Source organism: Physeter macrocephalus, chromosome 9 (genome assembly GCF_002837175.3).
Source record: "Physeter macrocephalus isolate SW-GA chromosome 9, ASM283717v5, whole genome shotgun sequence".
NCBI classification, from domain to species: Eukaryota; Metazoa; Chordata; class Mammalia; order Artiodactyla; family Physeteridae; genus Physeter; species Physeter macrocephalus.
This window is the reverse complement of record NC_041222.1, coordinates 9349202-9361904: the sequence shown is the minus strand read 5'-3', so window position 1 is coordinate 9361904 and position 12703 is coordinate 9349202. Positions and strand designations below refer to the sequence as shown.

General features: G+C 45.5%; 1 protein-coding gene across 5 annotated transcripts in view; it reads right to left on the bottom strand.

Annotated features, from left to right (window-relative positions):
* Positions 1-219: 219 nt before the first annotated feature.
* Positions 220-12703, bottom strand: part of ASTN2 (astrotactin 2) — a 961664-nt gene continuing 949180 nt past the window's right edge. For 3 of the 5 annotated variants that reach the window (XM_024126377.1, XM_024126379.2, XM_024126378.1), the window contains one exon: positions 752-989. In XM_024126377.1, the coding sequence (XP_023982145.1) occupies positions 752-989 (238 nt within the window). Of the gene's footprint in view, positions 523-751; positions 990-12703 lie in introns of those variants that run through there. The other 2 variants (XM_028493593.1, XM_028493594.1) reach the window with 2 other exon arrangements.

Here is a 12703-nt window from a genome sequence, read left to right as displayed (position 1 = left end):
GGCTACCTCTCTATAATTTCCATTGGACTGTACACTCCCTGAGGACAGGGAGCATCTCTGTCTTTAGTTGCGTGCCTAGTGTATAGGAGAGAATAAATAAATACCTGTTGAGTGACTAGACGGAAGTCCCCCATCAGTAAGAAACAGCACCCGAGCAGAAAGAGAGACAATAGGAATTTTTAATGCATGGAGAGCCCTGCAGGGACTCTGGGCAGACCCACAGGCAGCAGGAAGAGGCAGGGGTCCTGCAGACTCAAACGCGTCCGAAAAACAAAGTCCTAAAGACCCAAGCTTCCTCACTGCAACAATCCTCGGGGATGCCCTCCTGATGCTGAAGAGGTCCAGTTGTCTCTCCATAGGTCTCCTCCTGGGGTCCACGGCAGGAAGGAAGCTGAGTGTAGCAGGAGGAAGGAAGAAGGGGAAAGGCCTCTTGGTCTCCACCTGAAAGCTCTGCCTCGGGATTGACCAACATCCAGAAGAAAATGTTTAAAAAGGAGAGACTTTGATAGAGTCAAATAAGATCTTAGAAAAAAATAAAAGATAGGGGGAAATGAATAATTCCAGTGGTTACAAAGTTCTCTGTCGGCTATCCACAAGAGAAAGAGTTTGCTTTGGCCTTGCTGGCAAGCCTCATCTGCCAGGCCCGTCCTCAGCTGTCCCCCAGCCCGCCCACCCAGGCCCCAGGATCCACGAGAGCACCGCTCCCCCTCCCACGGAGAGTCTCTGTGCTCACGGAGGGCAGCACCCTCCCTCACCGGCCCTTGGACTCCCCATACGTGTTTCGGGCCATGGACACCATCTTCTCCTCGCATGTGATTCTGGTGTCCTTGAGAATGCTGTACCACACCATACCCACAGGCCGGACCTCCTCGCTGCGGCAGAAGAGGTAGGGCACGGTGTCCACGCGGCTCTGGATGTAGGCGCTTCGGAGGAGGCTGGAACAGTGGCTGCTCACCCTCTCCAGACGCCGCAGGATCAGGTGGGCCTTCCTGGAAGACAGAGGAGGCAGTAATGAAGGAAGGGGCCTAGATCAAGCATCAGGCCTCTGAGGAGGGTGAGTAAATGTCAGTAGACAGATGAGGACTTCTTGGCCCAACAATTCCCTAGCCGTGTCTGACTTGAATGTGGTATTTTGAACACCTGTTCAAAATTACCTTGGAACTTGTCTTTTTTTTAATCTTTTTTTTTTTTTTTTTGGCTGCATTGGGTCTCCGCCCCTGCGTGCGGGCCCTCTCCAGCTGAGGAGAGCGGGGGCCACTCTTCACTGTGGTGTGCAGGCCTCTCATTGCGGCGGCCTCTCCTGTTGTGGAGCACTGGCTCTAGGTGTGCAGGCTTCAGTAGTTGTGGCACATGGGCTCAGTAGTTGTGGCTCACGGGCTCTAGAGCGCAGGCTCAGTAGTTGTGGCGCACGGGCTTAGTTGCTCCGTGGCATGTGGGATCTTCCCGGACCAGGGCTCGAACCCGTGTCCCCTGCTTTGGCAGGTGGATTCCCAACCACTGTGCCACCAGGGAAGCCCCGGAACTTGTCCTCTTTAACTGTGCAGTGTGTAAAAAGTAAAAGAGCGGTATAACCTTTGACCTAACACTTTCACTTCTGAGATACAAGCGTTACAAGGTAAGCAGCCTGAGGACTCTGACCAAGTAAGTGTAAATTATTATAATAATGATAAATGACAACAAGAACAAAAACTAAAATGTATTAACGCCATGAGCTAGATGCTGGGTAAGTACTTTACATATATTTAAAAATTTGTATATAATCTTCACAACAGCCCTGAAAATATTATTTCCACACTTATTCAATGGCTGTGGAGCCCAGGTTTCAGAGAGGTGACACTACTTGACCAAGGTCAAACATCAGGTTGACCGTTGGAGTTGGGCATTTGGATCTAGGCCTGAACACCCACCAAGTCCCTCTCTGTCCGCTTTCTTACTTTTCTAATTCTCTCATACTCTTTTCTCATAGTCAGAATAAAATCTTGTCCCCTGTGCTTCTAATTCATGAAAGCCTTGATATGTACATACCCAAATCAGAACTTCTCTATTTCATTTTTCTTATCTCTAAAATAGTGACGGTGGCCTTACTGGTTGTGAGATTAACTAAGAGAAATGCCCAAAGGCTGGCCCTGAGTAAGCTCCCAATAAATGATAGCTTCTCTTATAGAGAACGGTTGTGATGATGTCTCAGGATCAAGGTCATACTGGACACTAGTGTCAGCAAGAATCGCCCTGGACTGTGGTGATCATCGTTAGGAACTTATCTAGAGCTCTTTATGTAGCACCAGATAGCGGATCCTCAGGGAGACCTGATGGCTGCAGAGAAAATTAAAGCAAGCATCTTTGAGATCACCTAGTCCCAGGCTTCTCAACAGAAGCACCACTGACATGTAGGCTGGATAATTCTCTGCTGTGGGGACAGTCTTGCAGGCCATTTAGCAGCATCCCCAGGCCTCTGCCTACAAGATACCCATAGCACCCGCAGCGCCAGACATGGCAATAACATTGCCTCCAGACATTGCCAAATGGCCTCTGGGGACCAAAATCACCCCATTTGAGAACCAGAGACTTAGTCTGACCTAACCTCATTAAAGATGTGGAAACTGAGCCTTAGAGTGGGAAAGGAATGACCTTTTCGCGGGTCATACCGTAAGTCAGCTTTGCTGTCCAGGTGTCCGTCTCCTTGTGGAATCCACTTTTCTCTACATCTCAGCATCCTCAAGATGCCCAGGGATCCTGAGGGGCTAAATGAGAGGCTCTCTCCTGCTGTCCTCTCCATGCCCCTCTGAGACCCCAGGAGGGAGGGCGTTTTACGACCACAGACCCCACAAATGGGAGACTGTTTTAGGCACCCGCGTGGCGGCTGGAAAAGGGCCGGGCTTATGCGTGTAGCTTTTGTGGGCGCGATTTATGAGGTGCCTTTCAAAAAGTCCTCTTTGTATAGTTCATCACTTGGGTGGAATATTTCCTGGGGTGCCAAGAATTCATAGCTTCATAATCACACTCGAGTTACCACTCGACCCACAGGCCTCTTTCACCTCTGGCAGGCGCCTCTGCAGGGGGAGCCCGAGGGGCTTACTCTCAGCCCTCCTTGTTTCAGTTCTTGCCCTGCTCCTTAGCAGCTCGGTGTCCTTGGGAACTTTACTTAACATCTCCAAACCTGTTTCTTCACTTGACAAATGGGGCAGTTGAGAAGTTAAAGGAGACAAAGTCATTGGTTGCTCCTTTACAGAGCATTTATTATATGGCAGAGCTCCCGATTCAGTAGGAAAAGACAGACAGACGTAAAATTGCAACACCCGTGGCAAGAGCAATGATAAAAGAAGGCGTGGGAGCTGTGGGAAACAGAGGACAGTGCCTAGGTAGGATTGGGAAATCCAAGAAGACTTCCTGTAGAAGGGGAACTTGTGCTGAGCCTCATTAATGAGTAAGGTTTAGGTAAAGGAGAGGGCACAGGCATAACAGGAAGCCTAGGTAAAGGCACAGAGAGAAGGGATCTCATGGTGAAATACGGTGCGCAAGTGGGCTCACAGTGGGGAATGGGAGAAGTGGCAGGAGCCCAGCCACTGGAGCTTAGAAGCTGGGGCGTTTGTTGTATAGAGTAATGGTGTTCCACACAGGCTCTAGAGCCTGGTTGCTCAGGTTCAAATCCTGCCTCAGCCACTTTCTAGCTCTGTGATACTGAGGACATTGTTTAACCAGCTGTGCCTCAGTTTCCTTATCCATAAAATGGGAATAATGACTACATCTACCACAAAGGTCCTTTTAAAAATCAAAAAAAAAAAAAAGAAACATTAATGAGTCTGTCATACAGAGTGAAGTAAGTCAGAAAGAGAAAAACAAATACCGTATGTTAGCACATATATATGGAATCTAAAAAAAAAAAGCGTTTATGAAGAACCTAGGGGCAGGACAAGAATAAAGACGCAGAGGTAGAGAATGGACTTGAGGAGGGGGAAGGGTAAGCTGAGACGAAGTGAGAGAGTGGCATGGACATATATACACTACCAAATGTAAAATAGACAGCTAGTGGGAAGCAGCCACACAGCTCAGGGAGATCAGCTCGGTGCTTTGTGACCACCTAGAGGCGTGGGATAGGGAGGGTGGGAGGGAGATGCAGAGGGAGGGGATATGGGGATATATGTATATGTACAGCTGATTCACTTTGTTATAAAGCAGAAACTAACACACCACTGTAAAGCAATTATACTCCAATAAAGATGTTTAAAAAAACAAAACAAAACATTAATGAATCTACAGTAAGCCCTCAATAGGGGTAAGTGGGGGGGTTATAGAAGACTTTCAAGAAACAAAGTAGCAGGTTCAGAGACAAACTGCTTAAAAACATTTCTGGCTGCATTGAGGAGAATGAAACCTGGGGAGGTCAAGACCAGCAGCAAGAACCACGAACAGACACAGCCAGGTGTCATGTGTTTCCTGTCAGTGTACTTAGGGGTGCTGGCTTGTTTCTCCTCTTGCTTTTAAAACGCTACTTATTCTTTCTATTTCCTTATTTACAAAAAGGGAATAACATTTGCCCACCTCATGGAGTTGAAGCGAGGATTAAATAAGTTAATAAGTGTAAAACTCTCTTAGAAAAGTAGTTGGCACATACTAAGCCCCTGATACATGTCAGAAAGTACATCACCATCACCACCACCTCCAGCATCAGGATTTGTGTACTGGTTTAAGCTTTGAGCACTTATGTAAGTTAGTGGCAGCAGACAGACAGACAGACAGACAGAAAGAGTAACAGCCTCTAATTTAGGGGGAGAGTTCTGGGTTGGAAAATATGCTCGGTGCTAGGGGAATATATAAAGTGGACACCCAGTCATTAGTTTGGGGGCTCTGAGAAATCTTGCCAGGGGACATAACATCAGAGCTAGGTCTTCAATGATGAAACAAATTTTTCAGGTAGGTGGGAAGGCAGAGGAGGTAGCTCATCCAAAGTTGGGCTAAAGAGGGCATAAAGCATCAGTTTTTTGAAATGGTTAAGTGCAAAGAATGGGTGAGAGACAAGTCAGTTTGGTAGAGATCAGACCATCCAGACTCTTTTGAGCCATGGTAAAGTATTCTGTTTTTGGGGTGATGGAGAGTCATTGTCTGATAAGTATAAATACAAAATGAGGTCGAGAAGGACAAGTCCTCCAACATGACCAAATGCTTTGTCGCCAAGGGCCCAGCTATTTCCAAAGAGAGAATCTTGGAACCCAACTGGACCAAGCCTTTGTATGGATGGGGAAACTAAGGTTTGAAATTAGTAAATAATTTGCCTAAAGGAACACCTTACGTTAGTAACAGAGGCAAAGCTAGAACCTGGGCTCCTAAGTATACAGAGCTAAGATGAAATATTTGGCTCTGGAGTCCCAGATTCAAACCCTAGTTCCATAACTTAGCTATGTGGATCATGAACAAGTTCTCCATACTAACTCTTAGTTACTGCAAAGTAAAATGGGAATAACAATGTTTTTGGAAGACGAGATAACCTGGGTAATTTGCTTAGCTCTCAGTAAATGTTAGCCAAGATTCAAAGTAGTATTTTATAGTAGAAAGGACAGAGGCTCCAGAGCCCACTAGGGCAAGCCACTTCTTCTCCGTGAGCCTCAGTTTCCTCATTTGTAAAATGGGGACAGAGACAATTATTTTGTAGTGCTGCTGCTAGGCTGGAATGAAATTACCGCCACAGGCATCTAGCACAGGAATTTGCATATAATACGCACTGAACCAATGTCAGTTTGCCTAACTGTCCCCTGCTCTTTCTCCGCTGTACACTATGCCTCAGCACCTTGGTTTGCAATGAGACAACAGAGGCAGAAGAGCTCAGAAGGTGAAGCCATGAAGAGAAGGGCTGGAGGTGCTCAAAGGCGGAGGAGGGGGACATGGGTGAGAGACAAAAGGTGAGAGTGCTGGGTGATAAATTGTAGGCAATGGAGATTCATAAATCAAAGGCCAGGCATGCCCCAAGCTTTGCCTGGAGGGGGAAATCGCGGGTCAGAACGACCACTTTTCTCAAATACCAGAAATGAAATCTTCCTCCTTGGAGACAGGACCCAGGCCTGGTGGGATAGGAAGTCAGAGGAAAAGGAGGGACAGCACACATTACTTTATCATGGTCCCAGCAGGCAAGATTGAGAAAGGAATGGCTTGTGAAGGAGTCAGCAGCTAGACTCAGATGCCGCTTCTTCGGGAACTGTAGAACCTTGGAGTGACCATTCTCTTCCCACCACCATTACCCGATCCACTGTTGACACAGTTATCGGACAGAGACCTAATTCTAAGGGGGCCTTGGAATGGAGAAAAAGAGTACAGACAGTAAGGAAACATCCCCATTGACCTCTCTCCCTCCCGTCTCCTGAGCTGAGCTTAAATGTCTCTGTGTTAGCTGACCTCAAGCTTAACGAGAGTCAAGGGCATGGTGTAGTTGCAAAAAACTGGAACACAACCTCTGGAAGTTGAGAGGGCAGATTAAGGGAAATAATGACTTCCATTCATGCTGCCCTTGTCAGGCCACATCTGGAGAGCCCCACTCACTTCTGGTAAGAGGGACATGTGCAAACTGCAGCCAGATCATGATGCTGAAGGTTGTCTCAAAAGCAAGTCTTCTGTGGAAGTGCTGAAAGCAGGAATCGAGTGTCACTGAAGCGGGGATTTAGGAAGATGGTTATGTTGTTCTAGTAACTGAAAACTAGAGGGGAAAACCCTGAGGGTCAGGGATGATACTGACTACAGGTGGCTGAGGACCTACTACGTGCCAGAAACCTATGCAACATCATCTTAAGTGTAATCCTCACTGCAATTCTACCGTGCATACTTTAGTCCCAGTCTTCAGGTGGTAAAAGTAAGCCTCAGCCTGGTCATATGATTTGACTAGGGTTAACAGAGTAAGAACAGCATCTCAGATCGCTTCAGCAAAGCACCTAAGTGTTAACAAACCACTCAAAAACTAACAGAAGGCACACACACACACACACACACAAAAACCTGAAAACTAAAATCTTCTAAATGTAGATGGGGTCTTTCTATACCTCCAGTGGGTTCCCCTTCACTGGAGATGATCAAATCGAGCATGCCTTAGAAAAGAGTCTGTCTTAGTCTGTTTGGGCTGCTATAACAAAATAGCCTAGGGAGCTTACAAACAACAGAAATATCTTTCTCATATCCTGGAGTCTGGGAAATCTGGGATCTTGGCACTGGCAGATTTGGTGTGGTGGTTGGTGAACCACTTCCTGGTTCATAGAAGGCACTTTTTCACTGTCCCCTCACATGGCAGAAGGGACAAAAGACCTCTCTGAGGCCTCTTTTATGACAGCGCTAATCCCATTTATTAGGGCACCACTCCTATGACCTCATCAGTTCCTAAAGACCCCTTCTCCTAATTACATCACCCCGGGCATTAGGTTTGCAATACTGTATATGAACTTTGCAACGGCATGAACATTCAGACCACAGCAGAATCTAACGGTAGTGGGAGTTGGAGCAGATCTTTGTTGCTTTTGTTTGTTTGTTTGTTTTTAACCTAAGAGGAATTAGGGGCTTGATTCACAGAGAAATACCATCTGACGAGCAGTTCACAAGAGAACATGCTGTGACAACTGTCATAGCATCGGGTTCCTGAGATGAGAGGACCACATTCACTGAGATTCTATTCATGCTTCAAAGCCACGCTAAAATCTCATCTTCAGGAGGTCTTCCAGATCTTCCCAGCTACCCTAAGTCACGCGTTGCTCTTTGTTGCTGAAGCATTTCATTCCTCTGTTGAGATTCATACTATATCATCTGTTAGTTGTGCACATATTTTGGGATGCAATGTGTTATACTGGATAGGACACTAGTTTGACAGCAGAAGACATTACTTTGAATCTGAGCTCTGACACTTACTAGTTGTGTAACTTTGAACAATTTACTTAACTCCACTGATTCTCTGTTACTTCGTCTTCAAAATTAATTGTTCAGGAGATGAAATGAGATAAAAGTGACTGGGCCAAAATAAACGTTCAACTAATATTTCCCACCTGCTTCTTGGACAGTGTATAGTTCCCCTGGTATCTAGCTCCTCCTGATTGTGAAAGAAGAAGGGATGAATAATTTTCAGTCCTTAGCTTTCAAAATACAGCACTTTTCTAGCAGAGGTTGATAAAGGGAATGAAACAACACAGGAGCATCATGTGGATCTAAGGAAGTAATCGGGCAAGTGGGCAAAATGTTTACCCAGATTTGTTTATAATAGAAAAGAAGTTGGAAGAAATCTAGTTGGTCTTTAACAGAGGACTAAATTAATATGTGATGCATTCATATAATTAACTGGCTAAAAGACCCTTCAAAAACACAACGTATTTACACATGCATCCACAGGAAAAGGCCTGTACATGGGCTATTAAGCGTAAATAGGCAGAAAACAGACCAAAAGGTATGTACTCCTTAAACATAGCAGAGTTGATGGAAATGGAACTGTGTTCTGGAGATGTCAATGTATCCTTAAGTCCGTACCCGTTTCCCTACTCATAAGCATATCCATGTCACATCCATATCGATATCTGGAGAAGTACGTGCACACTTAATTTTATCTCTGGGTGGGGATTCGGGGTTCGGGGGTACAACATTTTTGCTCGCCATTTTATATATATCTGTCTCATTTACATGTTACAGAATGAACAAGAATTACTTTAGGATAAAATACAATAAAGGCATTTCCATTTTGAAAACATGCGTACACTTACACGTATTTTAAAGCTGGTGTGATGAGTATGTGCGATGAAGCCATGGTTTTATGGCTTCCCAGTGGTTCACTGGGGTTATTTTCAGAATAAATCCACATCAAGTTTAGCCTCAGACCACCCCCACTAAACAGAAAACCCGAAGCTCAGGTACTGCCATGTAAATATATTTCCTCAACACCAGGTTTGAAATATGATTTGTAAGGTGAGTAGTGAAAATATTTACATTTGGCTTTGTCTCCTCCTTGTTCTCTCATAAGAAACCATGAGACCTTCCAAGAATTCATTCCTAAACTGATGGTAAGAATAACTGAGTCTCAATGAACCCAAAAGTATTTCAGTTTTGCACTGACGGAAACTTCAAGATAATTATGTACATTGCTATATTATCAGTGGGGAGAATGTTCTGTGGGACATTTGTTAAAAGTCATAGTTTGTCTTGTTTGTATTTATCCATTCCAAGACATCATCAATTTTCAGAGATGCTACTGATTTAATTACAGCCTTTCAAGAAAAGAAGAAAGAATATAACACTTAACGTGCAAATCTATTGTGCACAATCCTTCATGATTTCCGAAAAGCCAAAATACGCAGAAAAAATAAAAGTGCATCTGAGATGACAGGAATATGGCTCTAGAAGCCTAAATTTGCTCTTGTTCTCAATGTCCTAGAAATTCCAAGAGAGTGAATGCAAGATATCTAAGGAAAGAGCTAACATAATCTTGGACTGAAAAAGGTACACTGACATCCCAGGCTTGAATATTTTCACTAAGAACAAAGCAATGACAGTTCATAGCATGTGCTAATCCTTCTCAGATGGGAAAAGCTTCTTGTCTGGCTGTGTTGAGAAAGATCCCAGAATGAACCAATCCTGGGATGATTTCTGTGAGCTATTAGCAATGTCTGCCATGGAAGCAAGAGGGGCTGACATCAGAAATACACCATTTCTAATCTAGCCTGATAAATTCCACTGAAACAAATCTCTTCAAGTGCTTGCTTTCTTCTCCCTACTCTATCATTTTAATCAGACATAACTGAGAGGACTGAGAAGCTCAAGAGTGGTCAAGGGTATTCTGACTGGAGCAGATTTTGGTCCCTGGCCACCTATAAGTTCAGTTTTTCAATTCTCCTAATAGGAACCGTATGGCTGGGACAGCTGGGTGTCAGCGGGTCTTCTCTGAACAGCTGTTTGCAGTAACCTGTGGTTGCCATGGGAACCAGGCCCTGGAGGACATTGGCCTGATGGATTTATTAGGTAGCAGCAAGAGTCACCCTTTTGTCACTAAATTTTATGGGGGTACATGACCACAAACCCACAGAGGAGTAGAGAACATTTTGGGGTTTGGTGACCAGAGGCCAACAAAATCCTAATAGAGCTCATCCCAAGATACCAGCCCTCAGAGCGCTCCTGGGAAAAGCTCTTATTATCCTAGCCATCCTAGGTTCCTGAGAAACAAGCCATGCTGGGCTAGAGGTGAAAGGACACTCATGGTGTGCCTCTTCTCTGGTCTCTACGACCTTCAGGGCTTGCTGGTTCCTTGGCTTCGCAGCTGGAAGGGACTTTGGAGTCCAGTTCTCTCATGTTGCAAATGAGGCCCAGGATAGTGATGAAATTTGTCCAAGGTCACACAGCAAGTGGGTGGCAAAGCTAGGACATGAACTCAAGGCAGGGTCTTGCTCTCTCTCCTTTACACTTTGATGTTCTGCACACTTGCTAACCCTTAAGAAGCATGGTACATTTACCCACAGTGATCCTCTGTTTAAAACCTTTACCCAGCTTTCGGAAGAACAGGGCTCGTTAGAGCCATTATGATCTGACCTCTGCTGAACTCTTCAGCCTTGTTTTTTTCCCTTTTCCTTCTCACCTGGAACTCTCTGCCCCCCTGAGATTTATCCTTCCTGACGAAGGTATATTCTCTTACCCCACCCTCTCTCACCCTTGCACCGGTTGTTCCTTCTAACAAGAGCACTCCTCCCCTTCCACCTGGAGGGCTCCTGTTCCTCCTTTACTTCTGAGCATACACTTCACTTTCTTCTCCAGGAACTCTTCCTTGAGCTCCAGGTCTGGATTAGCTTGCACCAACAGCTGCATCCAGAACCGTGTCACTCAAAGTGTGCTTTTTATTTAACAAGCCACACTGGCATCACTGAAGAGCCTGTCAGAAATGCAGACTCTCAGGCCTATCCTAGACCACTGAGTTGATGTGAATTTTAACCAGGCCCCTGAGTGATTCGCCGGTACGCTGAAGATTGATCAACGTCGCTCTAAAGTACACGGCGCACCCTCCTTATACTGTGCTTCTTGTGACACATTTCACTGCATCTGCCTGCTGACCAGTCTTTTTCTCACTAGATGTTGAGCCTGGTAAAGGCAGGAGCTGTCTTCTTCACTCATCTGTTTCCAGCCCACAGCACAGGGTCTGGCACATAGTAAGCACATTAAATGAATCGATGAATCCATAAATTAATAAGTGAGGATATCCTCAAGTCTCTTAATATTTGCAAGGACAATGCATTTTTGTTTTTTTAAGCTAGAAAAACCTTAGAGTTTGTGGAATTCAGTTGTTTCCAGTTGTGATCTATAGATCCTTGATAGCTCAGGTAGACCTCAGGCACCCTTGGGATTGGAGGGGGGAAGTTGAAGAGGAGACCCAGCAGGGGGGGCTCCAGGCCACCCACTCTAGCTTCTACCAGAACAACTCTGTAGTCATCTGGTTCACACAACTACTCATCCCATTATCCAATTATTCAATAAGTAATCGTTTAGCACCTACTTACAAGAGTGAATGGGACATAAAGGATCACTAGCTATACAGAAACTGACATTGTAGTGGGGATAATATCTTATAGATAACTCAGAAGTAAACACATAAGCAATATAGGATACTAAACCTAGTAGATACGACAGAGAAAATTAAAACATGAGGGTGTGATAAAGTGAATGGGTAGACATTTTAGAGGATTCTCTGAGGAGGTGACTTCTAGCTAAGACCTGGGGTTCTTTGTAAGCTTTATTTAGAAAACAGCTTTTTCACTGCTAAGAAAAAAAAAAAAAAGTACTACTATCATTTTGTTAGGGGAACCACTGACCAAAACCACCGCCCTGGCCAAGCCCTATGGGAACCACTCGCATGAGTTATCTTACAACAGGAGGTCCTGGTAAGGAACTCAGAACTAACAAGCTACCGCCAACTGGAAGAATTTGGGAAAGGTGAAAAGGAGGGAGGAGAAGCCAGTCCATGTGTCCTACAAACCTCCCAGAATCCTTCTCGCTGGAATCCGTCTTGGCTGAGCGATGCTCGAGTGCCACCAGGAAGGACCCTGAGTGAGAATGATTGGCCAGAGACAACCCAGAAACTAACGCCAATTACCATAAAACCCGAGACTGTAAGCCACGTGGCACAGCAGTTCTCCTGGGTTCCCTTACCCTGTTGCTCTCTGCCCGGGCGCCCCTTTTCAATAAAGTCCCTTGCTTTGCCAGCACATGTGTCTCCTCGGACAATTCATTTCTGAGTGTTAGACAAAAGCTCACTCTCGGGCTCTGGAAAGGGCCCCCCTTCCTGCAACAATTTTATAGATAAAGAGACTGGGTGCCAGAGAGGGCCACAGGCCAAGGTTGCACAGTGAGTTTATTAGCAGTGCCAGGATGGATTAGGATGCAGCTGCCTTGATTCCTGCTGAAGCCAGTGTGGGACATCAGAGAAATCTCAGATCCCCTCAAGAGACTAGAAAGACCAAAGAAGGAGGCAGCTGGGGGGCACAGTGGGTGTTGGCATATAGTGGCTGGTGACTAGCTGGCAGGAGGTGAATGGGTCCATTACCGAGTGGGTTGTTCTGCCTCTGTGGGCGACCAGAAAGCCTTTCCAGAAGATTTATGTCCTGGAAGGACCCCAGAAGATGATAAAGACAAAGTCAGGAGTGAAGCTCTGGTTTAGCTTCCACCTAAAATCCCTGAACCCTGTGGGAAAGCCCAATAAAGTAGAATGCCTTTC